Here is a 23,726-nt window from a genome sequence, read left to right on the forward strand (position 1 = left end):
CTTCCTTCCCACAGGGGCTGATGCAAAAGCCTGCTGACGGTGGGAGAAAAGAGAACTAGCAGAAGACACAGATTCAATTCTTTTCCCATCTCTTATCAGCTGAGGAATTCCTCCAACCCTCTGAGCTTCATCTTCCTACCAGTAAAAGGTGGGCGATTTTTACTCCAGCAACTTTGCAAGGTTCAAATAATACTAACCATACTGCTGGTGACTGCCATGTAGTGAGAACGTCTTCACAATGTGCCACATCACCTACAGTAGGGCTGGGCACATGTCAGGCACTCTAAACGCTGAATGTAAATGTCTCACGTAATAACAGCAGTAATGATGATGATGATGATGATGAAGTGGGTGCCTTACTCCTGTCCTGAGCCCATATCACACATTACTCAATCCTTCCAATGACCTGATACTATTATTATCTCCATTTAAGAGATGAGGACACTGAGATATGGAGAGGTTCATTTGTTTAAGGACACATCCAGTAGGGTAGGACAAAAAAAGAGGAAAGGTTTAAAAGCAGGTCTCTCTGAATTTAAAATCTATGTAGTTTTTGCCTCTCAAATTAAATAAGTATTTTGTGGACAACAAAGGGCTGTACAAATTTGATTTTCAGTATCATTATTGTATTAGGATTAATGGTGAAGGTGACTCTGGGCACAAAGGAAGGACATTCTGCAGTCGAGCTGTCTGTCAGTGGAAGGAACTGCCCGGAAAGGTTACTTCCCTCACTGTCACCCAAGGGAGACTGGACAGGGGACCAAGGCAGGTCCCCAGATGGAGACTGTATCGATACGGCAAATCCTAAAGGTGGTCGAACATCAGAATCACCTGGGGAGCTCCTGAAGAAACAGATTTCTGGGTCCTATCTGAAAGTTTTAGTTGAATCTGGGTTGGAGCTCAGGACCCTGGTGTCGGATGGAGAAACATGTACCCAGCATGTTGGGAATCACTGGACTACTGAAATGCTGAACACCCTCCTCACCCAAGATCCTGGGATTCTAGAAGCCGTGGGAGCCACCAAAGGAAGCTAGATGTACCCTCAAGAGGCATCCAATCGCTTAGTAACACCAAACCTTGCTCTGTGCCAAGCACCTGTGTGGTCCCAGAGACATCCCCCCTTACCTCCTCCCAGGCCACCTCCTCCCTGGAGTTCCCTGATTCCCCCTGCCTTCTTTCAACTCTGCCCTTCCCCATTCCCAGAGCTAGGGACCCCTCTTTGGGCTTGCCAATGACAAGGCTTGCATTTGTGGCATCTGTACCACCCCAGGCTGGGACAGGGCTGGTGGTGCACTCAAGTCCATGTGCCCAGCACCCAGGGCCTGGCCCAGGGCTGGTGCTCACTGAACGCTTGCCGAGAGGGCCCTGCGCTGCTCCGTGAAGGATGGGCAGAGGAGGCGGGGAGGAAAGCAACGGCGGCAGGAAGGAAGTAATCCAGGTCACCAGGTTGGGAGGAAACAGAACCTACAATTTCTCCCTGCCACTGTTCAGAAACGGCCTGGGCTATTTATAGCGCACAAGCCTTCTGCTTCTCGCATTTAAATGCGGGGCCGGGCATGGAATAAAATCCTGGGTAAGTCTGTCAGTTTTAACTTTATTTATTTATCTCTTACAAGAACAAGAGCGAAAAGCAGGAACAGAAATGCACCGTCGCTATTAAGGAGAGCCGCCTTTGTGCTGTCCCTGGGCCGGCCTCGGCAGGCCCACGTTCTACAGACGAATCGTACAGTTCTAGACCCGATCCTAGAAATCACAGTGTCCCTGTGGAGACCAGCCTGCGAAGGTCCTTTTAAGGTGATTTTTAAACAGCGGCTTCAGTTTACAAAACACTATCACAGCATGACCCTGCCCTGGTTTAAACACACATTCCTGCACGCACACACACGCACGCGCATACACACACAAGTGGAGAGAAATCGCCCCAATGGTTAAAACATTCTGCTTTTGGATGACAGAACTGGAGTCATCTTTATTTTCTTTTTGTGTGTTTTCTCTTCATTTTTCTCAAAATCTCCACCACGGGGACACATAGCACAGACTGAGGATGTTAGACCCGAGGAAACCGGCCCTGCTGTTTGCTAGGTCGTGACCTTGGGGGAGTTTGGGAATAGCGACAGGACCGTAGACCGTACAGGACCAAGGACTGTACAAGGAAACGCGCGTGAAATCTTAGCACAGCAGCTGGAATGTGGTACGTGCTCAGGAAATGTCAGCTAGTGAAACAACAGGTGTTTGTGACTAGCGAACACACAATATTGTTTAAAAAAAGTTGAAACATGGTAAGTGGTGACTCTACCCCTCCCGGCATAGCAGAAGCCCCGTGGAGGGACTGGGCCACGGCCTGGGAGGGCTCGGAGAGCCAGGTCCCAAATGGTCCTGGCCAAAACCACAGCAAATGACTGTTCGGCCTTTGCAAAGGATGGTGGCTGGGGGTGGGCAGTAAGTCTCGCCCCTCTCGGCAAGGGCCCAGGAGACCTGAAGAGGACGACAGAGCTCTAGTCTCCAAGAAGGGCCAGGCATAAGAGCCTTTCCTAACCACTCACCTCTTCCTTGGCCCTACCTCCTCCTGAAGCACCTACTCTCCCCACCCCCACCCCCAGACGTGAATAAACTACAAGATGTTCCTCCCTGACTACACAGTCTGGTAAACAGCTTCTCACACTTCAAGTCACACTCAGCACCCCCTGCTCAATGGGGTCACCCAGTTATCTGCTCTGCTCACCTTTCCTCCTCAGCTGAGGGAGGCCCCTGTCCTACCTTCTAGTACCCAGCACATTGGAGCAAGGGTCAGTATATGTTGACTGCACAAAGAATGCTTTTAAAAATGACAAAGGGCCATGCAGAGCCCTGGTTAAGCTAACAGACTCACATGCCAGGCAGGCCTGTTTGACTTCACTACTGAATGACCTTGGGCCAAAGATGAGCCTATCTTCTCTGAGCCTCAGGTTCCTCATCAGTACCACCTTCATATTCTGCCACCTTCATATTCTGATGTTTCAGTAGGCTAGTCCAGGTAAAGTGTTCAGAGTACCTGGCATGGATAACAAAAAATAAAGATTTGCTATCATGATGAGGATGATTTTTTTTAATGTTTATTTTTGAAGAGAGAAAGAGTACAACTGGGGGGTGGGGCAGGGAGAGATGGAGATACAGAGTCAGAAGCAGGCTCCAGGCTCCGAGCTGTCAGCACAGAGCCTGACGTGGGGCTTGAACCCATGAACTGTGAGATCATGACCTGAGCTTAAGTCAGACGCTCAACCGACTGAGTCACCCAGGCGCCCCATGATAAGGATGATTATTAAAAGTGTAAAATGAGGGGCTTCAGATCCCCTGTCCCCATCTCTCTCTGCCCCTCCCCTGCTTGTGTGCATGCCTTCTCTGGCTCTCTCGCTCTCTCAAAAAAATAAACTTAAAAAATGTAAAATGACTTAATGAATATCTTGGGATCCCACAGTGTCAGCACTTTCCCTCTGGTCTCGCCCATGGCTCCAATCTGGTTCAGGTTCATGGGCTTGCAGACTACTGGACAAGTATCTACCTGCACAAAAATGCCCAGGTGAGGGTGGGCCCCAGACAGCAATGCAACCTGTTCTCCCTCTCCAGACAGTAACCAAGCTGGCATTTTTCTAGTTCATCCTTCCAAAGGGGGGCGGGCAAAGAGAGAAGGAGAGGGAGAATTCTAGGCAGGCTCTGTGCTGTCAGCGCAGAGCCTGGTGTGGGGCTTGATCTCACAAACCATGAGATAAAGACCTGAGCCGAAACCAAGGGAAGGACGCGTAACTGACTGAACCACCCAGGCACCCCACCATTTCTTTATTCAGTCACCCAGGGTGGGTGTGAGAAGGGCCTTTCTCTCGTGTGCACAAAGGCACCATGTAAGCCATGTGTACTGCAAATGGGACCATGAAGGGAAGGGCCACCCCTGGGCAGTTCTCATTCTTGGTTCAAAGAATGACACAAAGGCCACCTCCCCAAAATTGTGGGGCCCAGGGCCAGAGTACAATGGAGGCCCTCATACTTGCTCTAAATATTTAAAAGTTATAAATTAGGCTATTGAATAAAATATGTTCTATCCTTCTGTTCTGACAAATATGCCTCCATCATGACCTTGAAGGCCAGCACAGGTTCAAATTTAGAAGCCACAGTGTTCCGTGGCTGCACAGGGAGTGAGGAGGGAGCGGGCCCTCAGCTGCGGCCTGCCCTTCCCTTCAGTCCCACCCCCACACATAAAGGGACCCACTCTGCACGCCTGTGCTCTGTTCTCAACCTCCACAAACCGCTACTTTGGAGCCACTGCTCAGGACACCTGCAATGCGGGAAGTCAGGGGTCTGCACAGGCCCCAGGAGACTCAGGGCCATTTGGACACAAAACTCCAGGGTCCCACACACCCAGAACATGGCCTACACAGAGGGGTTCAGGGGGGCATGTCCCCTTCAGGCATAGATACCCTTCACCCAGTGAGGAGGGCCGCAGAGCTGCCTAGTAGTAAAGCTGCAGCCCCAAACCAGCGTTCTGCCGGCCCGCAGCAGAGGCAGTAGCCGTCCAGCCACGCGTCAGGACGAAGCTCGCACAGCCTGATATGGGTCCGTTCTTTGGGGGACCGTGGCCCGATTTTTACCAAACCCTTTCAAAAATCAATGAATCTGCCAACTACTTGGGGAGGGGGGACGGTGAGATGAACATGAGGCTTTTGTCACCTCTTTTCCCAGGCATGGTTCAGATTTAGGGGTGTACATTTCTGGGCAGCCCTGGGGATCTGTAGGTCAAGTCCTACTCCCGGTTTCTGGTCAGGGCTGGGGTTCCAGACAACCCTTCCAGTGTAACCATTCCCTGAAACAGGGGTTTTCCTTTAATTTTTAATTTTAATTTTTTTTTTTAAAGACATAGACATTCACCTCTGGAGAGAAATTATGGGTTTCAAGAGTTCTTGACAAAGAGCTTCATTCCAGAAATGTAAAGCCAGCATTTTAAATTTGGTTCTTATTCACTGCTGGGAAGTATTAGAATGAAGATTACAAATTTAATAATGTAACACGGCAGGAATTGGCCCGGCCTCATCTCCAGGAGAGTAATTTGTTCCTGCCTTCAAACTGGCACTTCCCGGCCTCCCAGCATCACCAGACCAGCCTGGTGACACACTCCTGACTTTTTCGTGTCTTGCGCTCTAGCCCACACAGGCAGCCCAGACACCCAAGGGTCATCATCACCATGAGGACTCAGTGCTGGAATGGCCAGGTGCATCTGGGGAGAGTCACTATAACCAAACGGAGCCATCCTTGGGCCTCTTGGCTCCATTCTTCCCACCTGCAGCCAGACAAGTACTTGTAAACCCCAGACTGGAGTCTGTGGCTTCCCTGTGAAAAACCCAACCAGGGCTCAACTGTCCATAAGCTCGAGTCCAGGATTCTTGACTTTAAAGATCTAGTATGACCCAGCCCTGCCACTTTGCCAACCACATGCTCCCTTCCCTGGGCTTTCAAAACACCATGTGCCCCTCCCACCACAGGGCCTTTGCGCAGCTACTAATAATAAGAGGAGCTAATATTTGCAGAGCACTATGTGTCACGCACTATGCTAAGGGCTTGACAGGTGTCCCCTCATTAATTCTCATTCCTACCCTGAGAGGGGGGTAGTATTGCCAAGTGGTTAAGCTCAGACTTTGGCATAACACAGCTGGGTATGAATCCCGCCACTGACTCTGATGAGCTGTGTGATCTTGGGCAATGTACTCAATCTCTCTGTGCCTGTTTCCTCACCAATTAATTAGGCATAGTGATAGTGCCTACTTCACAAGGTAGTTGTGAGGCTTGAATACATGAATGGAGGTGAAGTGTCAGAATGCGATGGGCACTGTGTGTAAATCATCACTATATTCTTCCCACTTTACAGAGAGAGAAGGAGAAGCACCATGTGATTAAATGACATGGTTAAGGTCACACAGCTACCAGTGGGAATAGGTCCCCAGACTCTGAAGCTCTTGATTTTCTTTTTTTTTTTTTAATATTTTTATTTATTTCTAGGAGAGAGAGAGAGACAGCATGAGCAGGGGAGGGTCAGAGAGAGAGGGAGATACAGACTCTGAAATAGGCTCCAGGCTCTGAGCTGGCTGTCAGCACAGAGCCTGATGCAGGGCTCGAACCCACGAACCACGAGATCATGACCTAAGTGAAAGTCAGACGCTTAACCGACTAAGCCACCCAGGCGCCCCTGAAGCTCTTGATTTTCACCATGACACATCCATTATACAAAATTTGGAAACTACAAAAAAAAAAGACCAACCTAGAAAGCAAAAACTACCCATAATTCTGCCACGCAGTAGCAATTATAGTTAATATCTCCACTTATGTGACAAAGAGACAGGAGAAAAAGAGACACAGCCATACAGACTGAGAGAATCAAGGATTCAACCCTTTACTCCCTTAACTGACTCTCGAATCTGTCCTCTGCATACAGCATCCTGTCTCACATCCCCCTCCCCTACTTGGCCAACTCATCCCTCAGATCTCAGCTTAGCTGGCCCTTTCCCTGCACCCCGCAACCCAGGGCAGGTCAGTTCTCCCAGCCACAGCCTTTCCTGGCACCCTCCACTGGTCCTGTATGACACTTAGCACAGTAGTGAACAAAGTATTAGCTGTTCCTTTGGGTACTCTAATGCCTAGCCCCTCCCCGCACCAGACAGTAAACTCCATGAGATTTTAAGAGAGAGATGAAGACTGGGCTTTTCTTGGGTCATCAGCACCGAGGACAGGGCCTTGGCATCCGCAACTACTAGCTGAAGAGAGGGAGAAATGGAGGTGGTAGGGAGCGTAGGAGGGAGGGAGGGGTTTGGGATTCAGCTCCACCTTTCCCAAATCAATGCCCCTGAGGGGGGATGCGCACAGGGAATCACACGGTCCTTGATCTGGAGGGGCTCTGGGTGTGGCAGTGGAAACATGACAGAAGCCACACTCTGCATCTGCCAGTGAGACAGAAGAGCAAAGTGCCTTGATTGCCCAGGAGGAGTGATCAACTCCCTGTGAGAGAAGAGAAGTGTACTTCCCGGAGGCGGTGGCATTGGAGCCCTGAAGGAGGAGGGGGAGGGCGTCCCAGAAAAGGAAACTGGTAGAAAACGCAAACTAGACTGCCAAGAACAGAGGAGCCAATTTTTGCCTCAAAGTAACAAATGGCTGGAAAGCCTGGAAATAAGAAGTTAAAAAATAATCTGGCCCTTCCCAAAAATGTGTTTTCCTGTTCATTCCACCACTTTCTTTCCAGTGCACTCTTCCAAACACAGCCATCCCCCAAAGCTGGCATAAGTGATGTTGTTGGTCCCCTGTCCTGTATCTTTACTACTGTCAGGGACCACTGGCCTGACTTCCTGTTGCCAGAAACTATACTTTCTTAGCTTCAGGGCTACGACCTGCAGCAGGTGGGAAATGACAGCAACAAATACTCCCCAGCCCAACCCCCACGGCCCTCAAGCAATGACTGACAGGAACTGCTGTATACATACCCCAGCTCCCTCACCCCCGGGCGGGAAAATCGGGGTGCCTGTTCTACTCCAGGGATCTGCAAACTACTGCCCAGGAGTTAAATTAGCTCACTGCTAATTGTTGTAAATAAAGTTTTATTAGAACACAGACTCACACTCATCCATTTACATATTCTCTCTGGCTGTTTTGGAGCTCCAACTGTGTAACAGCAGTGGTAAGAGACACCTTATGGTCCAGAAAGATTAAAATAGCCACTGTCTGTCCCTTTACACAATCTTCCAGAAGCCCCCAGCAAGACTTAACTCTGCTCTCCCTCAGTCAGGGGCTGCTAACACAGTTTCCTCACTTCATTCCCTAACTCACTTTCTCTCACAGCTCTCCTGAAGTTTTCACTGATCACCTCTGTGAACCACACAAAGCGTATACATATTGCTATGTGACTGGTTTGACTCCTAAAAATGGCAATTTCACGTGGTCCATCGTAATACTCGCATTCAAAGCCTTGTTTCAGGAACTGCTTCTAGGGGAACCCAAACCTGGACAGCAGGGTGTCACTATGCCCATTTGCAGGCCTTAATCTGAGGCTGTTCCCTGCACACACACTGCAGAGGTCAGCTCCGGTTTTGCACTCCCCACCCCCACCCCAGTTAAAACCTTGCCAAGACCTTGCTACGTGCAGTGTTATCAGAATACCTGTAGGGTTATCTGTGGCTTAGAGCCATAGACTTGTTCATCCAAGAGGAAAGCAAGCCTCAAAGAGGAGAATGACTTGTCCATGGTCATTCAACTGGCAAACTGGCAGAAAAGGGGTCTCAAATCCAGGGCTCATTCCATGACAAGTCAGCTACCGCTTAGCCTTTCACTTCAGGCAGCCTGCTGAAAACCTCTCTGAAAACAGGGCCAATTTTTCCAGGAGGATCAGGTGATATCACACAGGCAAAAATGTTCTGTCAAACCCAAAGGGCTTGAACATCAAGATAGACACTCTTCGGGGCGCGTGGGTGGCTCGGTCGGTTAAGCGTCTGACTTCAGCTCAGGTCATGATCTCGTGGTCCATGAGTTCGAGCCCTCCATCGGGCTCTGTGCTGACAGCTCAGAGCCTGGAGCCTGCTTCAGATTCTGTGTCTCCCTTTCTCTCTGCCCCTCCCCCCCCATGCTGCGTCTCTCAAAAATAAGCATTAAAAAATTTTTTTTAATATTAAAAATTAAAAAAATAAGAAAGATAGATACCCTTTGGGGCACCTGGGTGGCTCAGTCAGTTAAGCGTCTGACTTTGGCTCAGGTTATGATCCTCCAGGTCATGAGTTCAAGCCCCACATTAGGCTCTGTGCTGACAGCTCAGAGCCTGGAGCCTGCTTCAGATTCTGTGTCTCCCTCTCTCTCTGCCCCTCCCCAACTCGCACTCTGTCTCTCTCTCTCAAAAATAAATAAGCATTAAAAAATATGTTTTTAAAAGATAGACACCCTTCAAAGAGGTACTTAAAAGCCCACTAAGAAGCATGAAATACACAAATACATTCATGAAAAAAATGAAATGCAGTACAGAATGTTGGAAATGACCACAAGTGTTGGAGATAGACCTCAATTTGAAGCCCTGTCCCACCCTTCATTAGCTGTGTGACCGTGGCCAAGTCAAGAGTCCAGACCCTTGACTCTTCCAGCCCACCTACCAGGTTCATCACACACACCTTGTGGGACTGTGCTGAGGGTGACCTGAATTAGGGTGCACACTGCTCGGCCAGGAGTTCCCAGACAGTTGGTGGGTGGACCCAGCCTAGCCAGATGGCCTGCACCAAGCAGGACAGCCGTCCCATAGCTGCTGCAAACAGCTGCAGGTCCTGGCTCACAGCAGCCCCTTCTTCAGAGAACTGCCCTTAGCTAATGGGAACTGCCTTGCCCCAAGAGTTAGGTCCCGACCTTCGGGACTGCCCACAACCAATGACTGACTGACCCGGGAGTACAGGAGGCTGGTCAACTCTGCGACACCACATGCTCCCTAGAGCCTCCCACAAATCAGGCTGAGGCTTACCTGTAGCTGGGTGCCCACCTTTAGCTGCTGCATTTCCTGCCTGTCACGCATCCTTCTTGCAGGCCTTCCCTGAGAGCACTGCACAGCACATCACCCGCACAAGCGCCCAAGTCTCAGGCTCCGCAACAGGGAGGAAGGAAAAGTCTTTCTCTCTCCTGCATTCTTCTCAACTTGAAGACTCATGGGAGGAGCCTAAGAACCCTCCGCATATCCATTTCTCCGGAGCTAGTGGCGCCCACCTGATTCCCAACTGGCCAGGTCTCCCAGTGTGGGGGTCCCTCTCCCAGAACTGAACACACCCAACACAGGCTGGGCAGAAGCGGCAGATTCCAGGGGCCAGGTGGCTTGGAGTGGGTTGGTCTGGGCCTGGGCCCCAGAAGCACCTGGTACAGTCTTGATGTTGGGCCCAGACAGATGAAAGATGTTTCTTGAGACATTTGCTGAGGAATGAATTAATTTCCATTACAGGCCCCAACCAGTGACACACCCTCCCACCCACTCCCCAGGCGCCTGCAGGCAGCACTGCCCGGGGCACTGGGTGCTGGAGACACGGGGTGAGGACTTTAAGCCTCAGGTGCAGGGAGGGTCCACGGCGGCCACTTGGGGCACCTCACAGGAGAGGAAAAGGCCCTGGCTGGGAATCCAAAAACATCAGGTCTATTCCTGGCTTTGCCACAGACCTGCTGGGAGGCTTTGGCCAAACCACGCAGTCCCTCTCTGGGCCTCAAATGAAGATGAGCAGATGACCTCAGAGAGACTCCCAGCTTGGAGGCTCCAAGATAGTAATAGCTTACGCTCTTGACACACTTTTACTGTGTGTGGGCTCTCTACAAAGCACTTTACAAATAGTTACTCATTTAATCCTCATGATACCTTCAGGGCAGGGAGGGGCTATCATGAACCCTTTTTATGGTTAAGGAAACTGAGGCTCAGAGAAGTTAATTGAGTCACTCAAGGTCACACAGCCAATAAGCAGCAAAGCCAGTATTCAAACCCAGGCCATCTGGCTGCCGAGTCTTAACCACTACCAAGCTACGCTGCTTTGGTCTGACTACTCTCAAACCTTCACAGTGCCTGACAAAGAGCTAAACACCATCATAAGTGCTTAATAAGAATCTGCTAACTGGAAAATAAAGCAGCAGCTGGCAGCCTAAAAGGCCATGATGGTATTAGGTGTAGGTCTAGGTGGCTGAGGTGAGGGGGAGACAGATGCTTCCTTGGGTGTCATTGGTGAGGTCTGGCTTTTTCACTGTAGCATATCATCAGTAACAGCAGTAAGAGCTAGAAACAGTGTTTGTCCCGGGGAGGGGGCAGGAGAGTCAGAAGATGGAGCCGCCTGGGACACTTTTCACTGGACACTTTCCGTGCTTTTAAAATCCCGCACCATCTGCATTTATTACCTACTCCAAATAGCACTTAATCTTTTCAAAATTATTCAGTGACCAATCAGCCAAGGACCAGCTAGAGAGAAATGGTGTCAGGTGGGGTGCTCTGGGGATAGAAACGACCGCAGAAGGGCTGAGTAGGATCGGGATGCAAAGGAGGAGATGGGGGTCTGGACAAGTGTCCTCTGTTTTCTGGAAGACTCTGGTTGTGCCTAAACAAGCCTACTAGACCCTCACTCTGCAGATGGGTATTCTGGGGCTCAAAAGACAAAGAGATGCGGCCACAGGAGATGCTGAAATTCAGCAGCTCAACGGAGACCTCTTCCCCTGATTCCTCACGCAGTCTCTTGAGCTCCACTCAGCACACATGGAACACGAGCAATCCAGAGCAGGCCCATGAGTCCCAAGCCCGGGCGTGAGCTCCCCCCATCCCACCCGTCCTGCACCCAGGCAGTCTCCCATAGCTGGAAAGGCAGCAGCTTGTGTCTCCTGGATGCACTATGGGGAGTATGTACATTCTTTCTAAGTCTCACAAGGTAGGAGACCTCCATTTACTCAATTTTGCAAAAGCTGGGACTGCACATAAGACTTAACATATCATAGTCAAGAGACACAGCCGGTACATGTCAGAGACTCATACCCAAAGCCCGTGCTCTTTTCCGTCCCTGAGCCCACTCTCCCGCTTTCCCGGAGACTATTTCCCATCAGTTTCAGACAAGTCCCACCCAGAAACTATCTGTAAATGCCTTGGTCTTCAGACTCCAAGTTTTATGGGACTGGCTGGGAATCTTATCACATCATAAAGGTTTGTCCCCCACTACCTCCAACCTGAGCTAAATCTCAACCTTCCTTAGAAAATTACCAGTGACCCTTTTCTTAGAAACATCTAAATTAACTGACTCAGTAAATTCCCTTGGTAGCACTTCCCAGCATTTTGCCCCTCAACATCGATGATTCCTTTGATTTACTTTTTCCCAGCAGAGGCTTGTCCTCAGATGAACCTCCCAGTTTTAAGACACAGCCCTGCCTTTCTCCAATTCAGGAAAGAGGTTGTGTCCTGTTCCCTCTGGTAAAGGCGCTAGACTTGAACCTTTAGAATCCCCAGAACCGTCTGAGTTCGATAGCCCACAAAAGGATATTAGGGCCCGATGTGTTATTCACGTCGACTCATTTATCATTTATACAGATGACTTCCAAAGGGATTTATGGGGGCCTACAGGTTAAACCAGTACAAAGCAGGGCAGCTTCTGAGGCTCATTTGATCTGAGACCACGTGCTGGAGACTGGAATGCCTGAAGACTATTCCCAGCTGCTGAATTTGGTACCCAATGTCCCACCATCTAAGACACAAGTAGCCAAGAAACATCCTAAGGTAAGACCCCTTCGTTTCTCTCCAGCTTTTTTCTCTAACCCAGCAGTTCCCCAAGCAGGGTCCCTGCACCAGCAGCACTGGTATCAGCATCACCTGGGAACTGGTTAGAAATGAAGATTCTCAGGGCGCCTGGGTGGCTCCATCGGTTAAGTGTCCAACTTTGGCTCAGGTCATGATCTCACAGTTTGTGGGTTCGAGCCCTGAAATGGGCTCTGTGCTGACAGCCAGCTCAGAGCCTGGAACCTGTTTCGAACCTGTGTCTCCTTCTCTCTCTGACCCTCCCCTGCTCATGCTGTCTCTCTCTCTCTCTTTCTCTCTCTCTCTCTCTCTCAGAAATAAATAAAAACATTAAAAATTCTTTTAAAAAAAGAAATGAAGATTCTCAGCTTCTACTCCAGGCTGGATAAGACACACAGGAGTGGCACCCAGCAATCTGTGTTTTAACAAGCCCCTTAGGTGACTGTGACCCATTGAAACTGGCAGGAATAGCCACAACTGCAGCAGCTACCCCTAAATGAGTGTCTATTATGCGCTCAGCATGGAACACACGATCTCATTCATCCCTATAACCGAGGAAACCTTCACTCCACATGCCCGGCGCTGGACTAGGTGCATTCTGGGCATCATGCCATGTATTCTTCATGATAACCCTTTGAAGAACTTACTATTTCCCCATTTTACAGATGAGGAAATGGAGCCCTAGAGAGTTGAAGCCATTTGCCCAAAGTCACACAGTTAAGAAGTGGCAGACACAGGATGAAAATTCAGGTCTGATGGATTCCAAAGACACGTTTTCTCTGTCGCACAACGGATGCTCCCTGGGGTCTTTCACAGCTACAGCAGCCTGAGGAGCTATGAAGTCAGGTCAGGTAAGACTCAAGGAGGGGAGGTGGGCATGCAAGAGAGGGCGGAGCAGAAGGAGCCCAGACTCCACAGTACCTTCCAGCAGTACCTTCCAGCTACGTGATGCATTTAAAGGCACAGCCACCTATATCTAAGGAATAAAAAAGACAGGGATTCAGGAGGCCTGAGTTCTTGGCCTCTCTCTCTCTGACTTTACACAGCTGGAGGGCCTTTTCTTTTCCCTCTTTGGACCCAGTTTCCCCACCTCATATTCTACCGTCTACAAGGTTGAGTGGTCTGCCCCCCTCCCCCACCCCCGCTTACTTCTCTGACCTTATCTCCCCTCATCCATTCTATCAAACCACATTTTGTTCCATAAACACCCAAACTCACATTGACCTCAGGGCCTTGGCACCAGCGGTCGCCTCTGCCTAGATCACTCTAAGCCCTCATATTCCTTCTGCTGACTCTTTGTCATTTAGGCCTCAACTCAAATGTCACCTCCTCAGTGAGTCTTCCCTGACTACCTTACTTATTGTTATCTGCTATCCCATCAGTTTTATTTTCATTTCACTTAACACAATCTGTAATTACTTATATTTTAACTGCTTCCCTGTTTATTGTCTGTATCCCCCACCCCAGAACATAACTCCATGTCTGCCTTCCTCCCCCATATATCCTCAGCACCTAGAATACTGTTTGGTACTGAGCAGCTAATTAAATATTAGTTGAATAAGTAAATGCCAAAGACAAAAACCTGGACTCAGAGGCCAGAGCCCTGGATCCTGACCATGTGACTCTGGCAAGACATTCTGCCTCTCTGAGCCTCAGTTTCCCTCCCTGCCTAATGAGGGGAAGGACTAGATGCTCTCCAAGGTTCCTTCGAAGAGTGCCAGTCTCAGGAAGTCAGGCCTAGATCCCGCCCAGCTGGTCCATCCAGAAGCGGCAGCTGGCCAGGGTCCCTGCAGCAGCTGCCCCCTCCTCACCCCCACCCGTGTCCCTGCCCAGGCATGCAGTCACCTCACTCCCCCATCGCAGAAACTGTTAATGAAGTGCGCACTGCTAAATGCAGTTACAATTACGGGGGCTAAGAATAAGGCGCTGACATCAGCCACGTCAGTTTCCGAGTGAATCAGAAAGGGAGGAGGGAGGAAGGAGAAAAGGGGAGGGGGGATGGCGCTCTAGAGCTGTCAAGTAGAAATAGCACAGCGTTAAATATAATCCAGCACTGGCCTACATCGGTCTAGAGAGGCAGGTGACGGCTCGGCCCCCAGGGCCAGGGCAGACAACTGGATTCTTCAAGGAGGCCAGGCAGCCCCGTGATGCGGACCGTCCAGGAAATGATGGCCAGAAGGGCAATCCAGAGGACTGGGGTGGACTGTAGTGGGGTTACAGACCCTGGAGAGGCACATCTGAATCTGAACAGGACTCCACACCCCAGCCTCTGTCACTTGCTGTTTTGTTAGCACCAGCACAGCCCCTAGGGCATACATGGCCCTCTCCCACCTGGAATCTCATTTCATGCCAAGAGACAGAGGGTGGCCTCTGGAGTCAAACAGGTCTCAGTGTGAATCACCACTGTGTAACCCAAGAAAGTCATTAAACTACTCTAAGCTGCTGCGCTTTTCCTCATCAGCAAAATGGGTACATCTGTAACAGTAGCTGCCCCTTCTGGTTGCTATAGAATTCCATAAGATCAGGGAAAGCACAGAGCACAAACAGGACTTTCAATCATCTTATTTTTACAACCCTGAGAGATGCTAGACAGGATATTTAACCCTTTTTCCAGAAGAGGAAACCGAAGCTCCGGAAGCTTAAAGGACCTGTCTGAGGCCCCAGAGCCATAGTGGAGTCCAATCCTAGCCCCTCGGAATCAACTGGTAGGAAAGAGAGAGGATTGNGAGACTGCAAGTAGCCCCGGAACAGGGTGGGGGCACAGATTACAGCGCAGGACGTGTTTGCACCCTTTTGAGCACATCCTCCCAGACTGGCACCTCTCCAACAATTCTTAAAAGAAACGCTGAAGCGATGGTTGTCAAGGCCATAATGAAAAGACGGTAGAGGAGGCAAAGTAAAAGGCCCAGAGCCTGGAGAGAAGGTCAGCTGACACGGAGGCGCTCTCACACTCCCGCTCTCCTCCACACCTCCGCCCCGCCCTCACTCAGCCTGCCAGGAGGACGGGTGGGGAGGGAGGCAGAGCACCACCCGCAGAGGGAGCTGAGCTGGATGGAGCCCTCCTTTCCGCTTCCCGCTTCCCACCACACAGAACCAGACAGGCCTCCGGCAACTGCTAACTCAAGGAAGCAGGAGCCATGAATCTGGCTGCTTGGGGACAGGGGAGAGGGGGTGCCTGAGGGAGAGGGATTTAAGGAAAGAGCTCTCAAGGCATCAAGGCAGATCTGTAGGGCAGAGATCTGGGTAGTGGGGGAAGGAGTGAATCCCCATGCACCCGATTCTTCTGAGATGCTTCTTTTAGACTAATTTGACTCAGATGAAGTAGCTTGGGCCCATACTCTCACCCCCCCCCCGTGACACGAGCCATGGAAAAATTGGTTCAATTCTTTGCCAGGCCTCAGTTACCCCAATATGTAAGAGTTCTGCCCAACTCCCCAAACATGCAGGAGGCTACAGCACTCGGTGGTAAATTGGGGGAGGGGACAGGGGAGCCGGAAAGTGGCCTGCCCAAGGAAAAAGGGTGGGAATGGAGGCTTCAAAACCTCAGCCTCACACCTCAAGTGGACTTGATCCCAGAGGATATTTTCAGGCCTCTCCCTCACAATTCCTTCCCCCTTATCCACTCAGTCCTAGTCTCGTTCTGGGGCTGAAGCACTGCGTTCCCACCCACCGACTCAGGGGGAGGGGTGGGACGGCAGGACGTTTTGTTTCTCAGAGAAAGCTCAGGTCAAATTTCAAGGACAAAAGTCAGCCCTTGGTCTGGGAGAGAAAACTCTGTCAAATGGAGTAAATTGGGGGTGGGGAAGGAGGTCCAGCCCTCTCCTTCCAGGTGCCTAGGGCGGGGGCAAGAATGAGAGCTCTAACTCCCCCTGCCGGGATCTGTCTGGCAGGATACAGGCATCTCCGCCCCACAATCCGGGAGAAGAAACTCAGACAAACCCCTCCATTTCCCCCTGCCCAAAACAAAGGGAGTGGGGCTTTGGTGCCAGTTTGTGGGACCCATCCACCATGCCGCCCCACCCACCAGATTTGGCCTGAGCAGAAGAGGGCGGTGCAGTGAAGGGCTTTGCAGCCCAGAGATGTGGCCCTAACCGCGAAGCGAGGGACCGGTAGCCGGCCCGGTGTTGCCATGGCAACTTCCTCCAGTGCTGGATCGAAGCATCCTATGGGCAAATCAGAGCTGGCTGCTCCAGCTTCTCCGCCCTTCTCCCAGGCCAGGGAGAACTGGATGGTGAAACCACTTGGTCAGACTCAGGGACACGATCCTCAATTCCAGCCCCTGATGGTAACAACCGTCTTTGGTATTTGTTGTAAAGTGGAGATACCCATACTCCCAGGACACCCCCCCTTCCCTCGCATGCACCGTAGCAGGGCTAGGACAATAGACGTGATGAAAATTAACTGTTAAGGAAGAACAGGGGAACAGGGAGCTGGACTGCTCCCCATCCACTTGTTCCACACATGCAAACCCCTGAAATCCCCCTCTTCAAACCACTGCCAAGAAAGAGGGCCCAACTCTGCCTTAATAGCTATCGCAATTAAATTAGCTTACAAAAATTATGAAAGCTAACATTCTGAGAATCCCACAGATGCTTGTTTACGTTCATGCTCAGAAACAAGTCTTATTTGACAATTTGATTAATCGCTAACAGGTATTGCGAGCCTACCTGGTGCCAGATACTGTACTAAGCCCTTTGCATGGCAAAAACAATGTAATCGTCAAAAGCATAGATGTTTCAGTCAGATGGCTCAAGTTCAAATCCTAACTCCCTCACTTCTTGGCTGAGTGACCTTGAACAAGTACTCTCTGTGCCTCAGTTTTCTTATCTGAAAATGGGGATGTTAAATGTTAATTTTATAGGGTTGCTATGAGGAAAGAATTAAAATAATATATTTAAAATGCTTAGGAGGATGCCTATTGAAAGGTAATAGGTTTAAAAATGTTGACCCTCTGCAGTCCACACTATTATTTTCTCCCTCATCCAGATGAAAAAACTGAGGTCATGTATCTAACTCTCCCGTTAGAAACCCAGAGTCGGTGAGGCTGAGCAATGAAGATATGTACAGAAAAATGCCCCCAAGCCCATGTCTCTCTAACCACCCCCCCCCCCTTGGATAAGAAATGAGTTCAGAGCGCAAGAGGGGACAGACGCTCCTTGGGAAGAATTCTAGGAATCTACAATGACCAGCATCCTGATTGCAAGGGTGGCTAGAACAGGGTGGGAGGAAGGAGCAGCTTCCTTTGCTCACAAAATGTCCAAGTCTCCCAAGCCCGATGCAGGAAAGTACCCTGACCCAGTTAAGACTAATGAAATAGACTTCTTTTTGCACAGTTTCTCAGGAAACCAGCCGAAGGGGCTCTGGCTCGACCTGGGTGACAAACACGATGCATTCAACAGGATTTGGAAGCAGCATCAAAGAGGAGGCATCTGGATGAGCCAGTGACACACCTCTCAGCCATCAGCCGGCCTGGCATTCCCCGGCCAGGGGAGGGATCAGGGCAAGAGGAAGGTAGAGGGAAGCCAGGTCGGCTAGCCCTCCTTCTGAGGCAGTCTCTGTCTAGCATGTGATAGATTATTCAAACTGCTTTTAGAAATTAGTTCACCACGGTGCTGTTCTAAAAGAATAAATCCAAACAGCTTTTTTTAGGAGAAAATTAATGACTTTGAGAAGAACAAGAGAAATTAAGCACCAAGACAACGTTTCCTACTTCCGATTTTTACCAGATACTCATTAGTCTTCCGGAAATGAAACTTGACTTTCTCCCTCCCCCTCCCAAAGCATCCCTTAAGATGAGCAGACAATGAGCACAAGATGCCCAAACCAAACTCTTGGCCAATGGCTGTTCCCTGGGGCCTCCTCACCTGGGAACCATTTTCTACACAGTGAGATTTGGGTGCTTTTTTTTTTTTTTAAATCCTCTTTCAGACAGAGGGTTAGTGGTTTACTGGAAAGAGAACTGGAAACCTGATGTTAGTCTCAGCTCCGTGCCTACCTCATTGGATGACCTTGGGTTACACACACACACACACACACACACACTCATCCACTTGAGCTCAAAAAGGGGCTGGTCGGGATGATTCCTAGGTCTCTTCCAAGTGCAAAACAAGAATTTGAGGAAACTTGCTGGGAAAAACATCAGGTGGGTCTTTAAAAAAAATCTCTAAGATTACATTGAGGTCTCTATTCTGACTGATGTGAATCAGAGCAACTTGCCTGCAATCAGCAACAATAACCAAGGCATCTGACCCACGACATGGAATATGACTTAGGAGGAAACCCTCACTGTCCCTGCCACTGCCCCTGTCCCGGCTCCTACAAACCCATGCTCCTGCCCAACCTGCCTCCTGAGGCCCAAGTGGCCTGTTGAACTTCAGGAGAGTCCCTGACTATTAAGTGAAAGGCGGAAGCCTCAGCCCACCTATGCTGGTGGGGACCCCTCTGCCAGCCCCCACGCTTGCCTGATCTCCTCCAGTGGAGGCCACTGTGCTAGTCCCTCTGTTCCTGCTCTCCTTGCCAGAATAATGACCTCCCTCAGCTACTTCAAGGGGGAAGTTCAGCTTCTGAGCCTCGGTTATTTTTTTCCCCCATAAAATGGTGATTCTGTAAAATGTCTCTGCAGTAACCATCTTCACCCCATCTTTACCCCCAGCTCTAGGTCTTGTCAGGAGTCTGCCTCACATCCCCCCACTCAGTCACTGGGCCAAGAAATTCCTCTGGAGAACCTTTTCCCCACCTGCCTCCTGCTCCAGCAGGAAGACATGAGCACCCATTACCCACGGCTCCCTCCCATGTCTCACCAGATAACTAGGTGACCAGACAAGGGTCCCTGCAGGCAGGGAGTCTTTAAGCAGGACCCATAAACTCCCTAAAACTGCAGACAACATTTGAGGGTGGTTCATATGTGTATTTTTTGAAAAGACAGTCCATATTTTCATCAGGTTCTCAAAAGCGTCCACGAAGCCGTATTGCTCCTCCCCACCACATACACCCCTCTCTTTTTGTCCTCTCGCTGAACTCACTCTCAGATGTTCAGCTTCTGTTACATCAGATTTTCAAAAAACATTTTTAACTGCACCGTGTGTCTGAGGGACTGCCATCCCATTTTACAGATGGGGATATGGAGGCTAGGAGTGACAGGACTTGCCCAAGGTCACAGCTAATAAGCAGACAAGCAAGACTGGAACCTGATTCTGACTCCCCAATCTGGCACTCTTTGGGGAACTCTCACCCAAGCCCTCTAGTTACCCCACCTGTTGGTGGATTCGCTGCTTCACCGCAGAAACAGATACAGAGCCCTCCCGTTCCCTCTGCCCGATCCCAGGGCCCCGAGAGCAGGTTTCCCTACATCTCCCCGCCCCTCGCGCGCAGGCCCGGGAGCGCGAGGTTCGGGCCGCTGGATGGGGACCGGGTTCAGCCCACCCAGAAGGGAGGGCTACTCCAGGGACCAGGGCGCCCAGGGTCCGGGCACACTCCGGAGGGTGCGCAGGTGAGGAGTTGGCGCCGCCCTTCGTCTCCTTGCAGGACCGGCGGGGAGGAAAGGCCGCACCCGGCCAGTCTCCCCGCGGCCCGCCCCAGTCTAATAGGAACCAGGAGTCCGGAGCCCCAGCTTCTGGGGGAAAAAGAGGAGAGGCAAATGGGGACACTCGAGGCCTTGGGCGCAGGGCGGAGGTCTTGGCCAGGGAGCCTCGGGATGCAGGCAAGACAAAGATGGAGAAGTAAGGTCTGCGCGCCACCTCCAACGGCGGGGGGCGCGTCAGAGCCCCAGGGGTGAGGCTGCCAAAGCCCCGCGGGCTCGAGGAGTGGGCACGACAGGAGGGAGGCTCAGGGAGGGTGGCAGGTCGGATCCAGGGACAAGACATGGGGCATCCAGCAGGCTCAAGTGAGTAAAGAGAGCTGGTCCATGCGACCCCAAGGGCCCACCTGCGGGAAAGGGGTGAATGCAGAGGAGCTAGGGGTCCCTGGGGGCGGCTGGAGGCTAGAAAGCACCGCATGCTCTAGACCTTGGGGCCCCGTGGGTGGGGGCGTATCCCGAGCGGGACTGCCAATGGGGTGAAGAGAGTGGCCCCCTCTCAGGGCTCACCCGATCGGGCAGGGGGCCTCCGTCTCCCGGGACCCCCACCCCCCACCGCCCCGGGGATCGGGGGCGGGCCGCGCGCTTACCCGCGTCCTCGTCGTCGAAGGAGTTCATGCACGGGAAGTAGATGGCGAGCGCCTCGAAGGAGGCGGACAGGCTGAGGCGGCTCTGGGGGNCGCCCCAGTCCCAGGGCTGTGCCCCCCCTGCCCCCCCACCTCTGTCCCAACCCCACATTCAGCCCTTAGACTCGTCCTGGATGCAGGCGTCCAGTCACCTACCCAGAGAGGCCTCACCCGGGGGCACAGACAGGATCAGAAGGGACACACTCAGAGCGACCGGCGCACGGCACTCAACCTCCCACAGAGACCCTCAGATTAACACATGAACCCGCGGAGGAGCTCAAACAGGCTCCCACACGACTGCATTCACTCTGCAAGATACACCACAGACACCCTCACAGACTCACACACCCGAGAGATGCTCCCACAGACTCACTCACTCACTCCCGGAGGCACTTGAGGGATCAATGCGCAGACACCCCCAGACAGACTCCGAAGACCCACACAGGTAGATTCACCCGCGGACACACAACCGACTCACATGGAGACCTGCAGACACGGTGAGAGCCAAAAGAAGGAACCCCCTTGGTCACACAGGGAGACCCTCAGATCCCACACAGACCCACAGAGATGTTCAGACAGGCGCACACACTCCTCACAGACATCCTAGAATTCACACACACAGACACTCGTGTACACTCAGATGATACTCTCAGACCTGCACACTCAGTGCCCCCCATCATTGACTCCCTCAGCCACGTACAAAACGTTGGCCAACACTGGCCGGCTCACACACAGTCACCTTCAGACACAGACCCAGAGAGTCACTCAAAACACACTTCATTGGGCACACGCATGCTCACACGCAGACACCGACATATAGCCTCAGTCAGTCCCAGTGGTGGATATATTCTGATGCACAGACACCCTCAGACGCACACACAGACGATGGGACACACCCCACCAGGATCACACGCTCATGCAGACACACCCACATATGCACCTCCAGGGACCCACAGTCTTCAGACTCACACACACAGAGGTTCAGACACCCAGAACCCCCAGGATGAGCATATCACAACTGGAAACCCAAATTCCCATGCTTTGACCCGAGGCCTGAGGTCTCTGTCCAGTCAAGCCCCAGATGTCTTAACCTCTGCCAGCTGTTCTCACACACTCTTTACAAAAGCAGCCTGGGGAATGGCAAGATCCCCGAGTTTCGGTCTCAGCGTGGCACTACCCTTCTGCGTGGCCTAGAGCCCTTCACCTCACTGACCTGTTCCCTCATCTGTATAATGGGGAGACCCTCCATTTTCCATGGTCGTGAGGATTAAGGAAGATAACGTGTGTATTAGTTTTCTATTGCAGCATAACAAACTCAGAGACGTAACAACATCCATCGTGTTACAGGCCTATAGGTGAGAAGTGTAAGCAAGGTTGACGGGGTTCTTTGCTTGGCGCCTCACAGGGTTTGAACCAGGTGAGGCTCTTCTCCGGAGGCTCTGGAGAAGAATCCCCTTCCAAGTTCACTCAGTTGTTAGCAGTATACAGTTTCTTATGGCTGTGGGACCGAGACCCCTGCTTCCTTGCTGGCCTTTGGCTGGGAGTTGCTCTTAGGTCCTAGAAACGTCTCTTCTGGTCCTTGTTCATGGCCTCTTCCATCTTCAAGGTCGGCATCAGGATGTCAAAAATGGAAGCCAGAGGCTACTTCTCCTTTGCCAAAACAAAAACAAAAAACAAACAAACAAACAGAAAAACACCTTCCCTCGTTCTCATCTCACTCTGGGGTCAAAGTCCAAGTTGGACGTGGTCCTACCTCCTTTGGCTCTGCTCGCTATTTGTCCCACCTCTTACCACACCCCTGGCTCACTCGGCTCCAGACCTTGCTGTTTCCTCTGGCTGAAACACTTTTCCCTCACGAGGGCTGTGTGGCTCGCTCTCATAGACCTGTGCTCAGACATCACTTTCTTGGTAAACTCTTCCCTCACCACCCTTTACAAAGGAGTAACACCCCTTTCTGAAATGCCAAATCCTCCTTATCCTGCTTTGTTTTTCTCTTTAGCCCTTATCACTATCTGACGCATCATATATGCGGAGCCTGGGCAGCCTAACTCCAAAGCCAGGGACAATGTCTCCTAAGACCATGGCAGAAGGAAGACAGAGGGAAAGCAGCAGTCAGAGGCCTTAGAGAAGGGACAAAGACAACAGAGAGGTCAGGGAAGGCTGGCCTGGAGCTGGGGAAGAAGCCTCAGGGACCCATGAAGGATGTCTGACCAGCCATGAGACCCCTAGGAACCAGCCCCTAAATGTGGAAAGTCATGTGTGCTGGTTAAGCATGCAGAGCCCGCTTGGAGGTTCAGCTTCTAGCTTTTCTACTTGTCATCTGAGTCACTGTGGTGGTTTTAAAACCTGTGTGCACATTCTTTGACTGTCCTCCCATTGAGAAATAGAGTCCCTGTCCCCTCCCCTTAAATCTGGGTCAACCTTAGCGACTGGCTTGTAACCAGTAGAATGCAGAAGAAGTGACATGCATAACTTCTGCAGCTAGGTCAGAAAGTTTCCTGAAGCTTCTTCCTGGCTCACTTGGGTTAAGCGCCCTGGGAGAAGCCAGCCTCCGCATAAGAACCCTGACTACCCTGACACGTCCTTGCTGGAGAGGCCACGGAGGCCCAGTTGAGTCCCCAGCCAACAGCCAGCTTCAACTCCCAGGCCTATGAGTGAGTGATCTTGGGGGTGTCCAACTTTGAGGCAGCCCCAAGTGACATCTGATGGCGACTCCATGAGAGACGTGTAAGCAAGAACGGCTCAAGGCTCAACTGAGCCCTTTCCAAATTCCTGGCCCACAGAATAAATGGTGGTCGTTTTACACCGCTAAGTTTGGGGATAATATTTTATGCCACAATGGAGCAGCGACCTTGAGCAAGCAAATTCACCTCTTCTGGGCCTGTTTCTTCAGTCGTAAAATGGGGACAATGCCTCCCAGTGTGCATGTCATCATCGAGTGAGTAATAAATGTGGAGTTCTTAGAACAGTGCCCAAACACAGTTAGCGCTCTGCAAGTGTGAGCTCCTACGACTGAGGACTGGACAGCCCCATCTGTCAGAGACAGACGTCCAGAGCTGGAAGGAATCTAAAAGGTCATCCAACCCCTCCCCTGCCCTGGAAGAGAGGGAAACTGAGGCCCAGGAAGTGCAAGGGGCTGCCTAAAGCCACATAGCACATGGAGGCAGAGCTGTTGCCATGACGGAGGCCTCCTGACCTGGGCCAGTGCTCTTCCTGCCTTGCTCCAGGTTGCCTGCTCACCTGGCAAGAG

At 51.3% G+C, this 23,726-nt stretch overlaps 2 protein-coding genes across 2 annotated transcripts in view; one reads left to right on the top strand and one right to left on the bottom strand.

The window, feature by feature from the left end:
• The window catches only part of RIMS4 (regulating synaptic membrane exocytosis 4), a 60,486-nt gene extending 39,898 nt beyond the window's left edge, over positions 1 to 20,588 (bottom strand). The window contains exon 1 of the mRNA XM_077765294.1: positions 20,441 to 20,588. Within this exon, the coding sequence (XP_077621420.1) occupies positions 20,441 to 20,588 (148 nt within the window). The remainder of the gene's footprint in view (positions 1 to 20,440) is intronic.
• The window catches only part of STK4 (serine/threonine kinase 4), a 336,256-nt gene that overhangs the window by 108,573 nt on the left and 203,957 nt on the right, over positions 1 to 23,726 (top strand). The gene's annotated exons all lie outside the window — the stretch shown is intronic.

Source organism: Crocuta crocuta, unplaced genomic scaffold (assembly GCF_008692635.1).
Source record: "Crocuta crocuta isolate KB4526 unplaced genomic scaffold, BGI_CrCroc_1.0 scaffold477, whole genome shotgun sequence".
Classification (NCBI taxonomy): domain Eukaryota; kingdom Metazoa; phylum Chordata; class Mammalia; order Carnivora; family Hyaenidae; genus Crocuta; species Crocuta crocuta.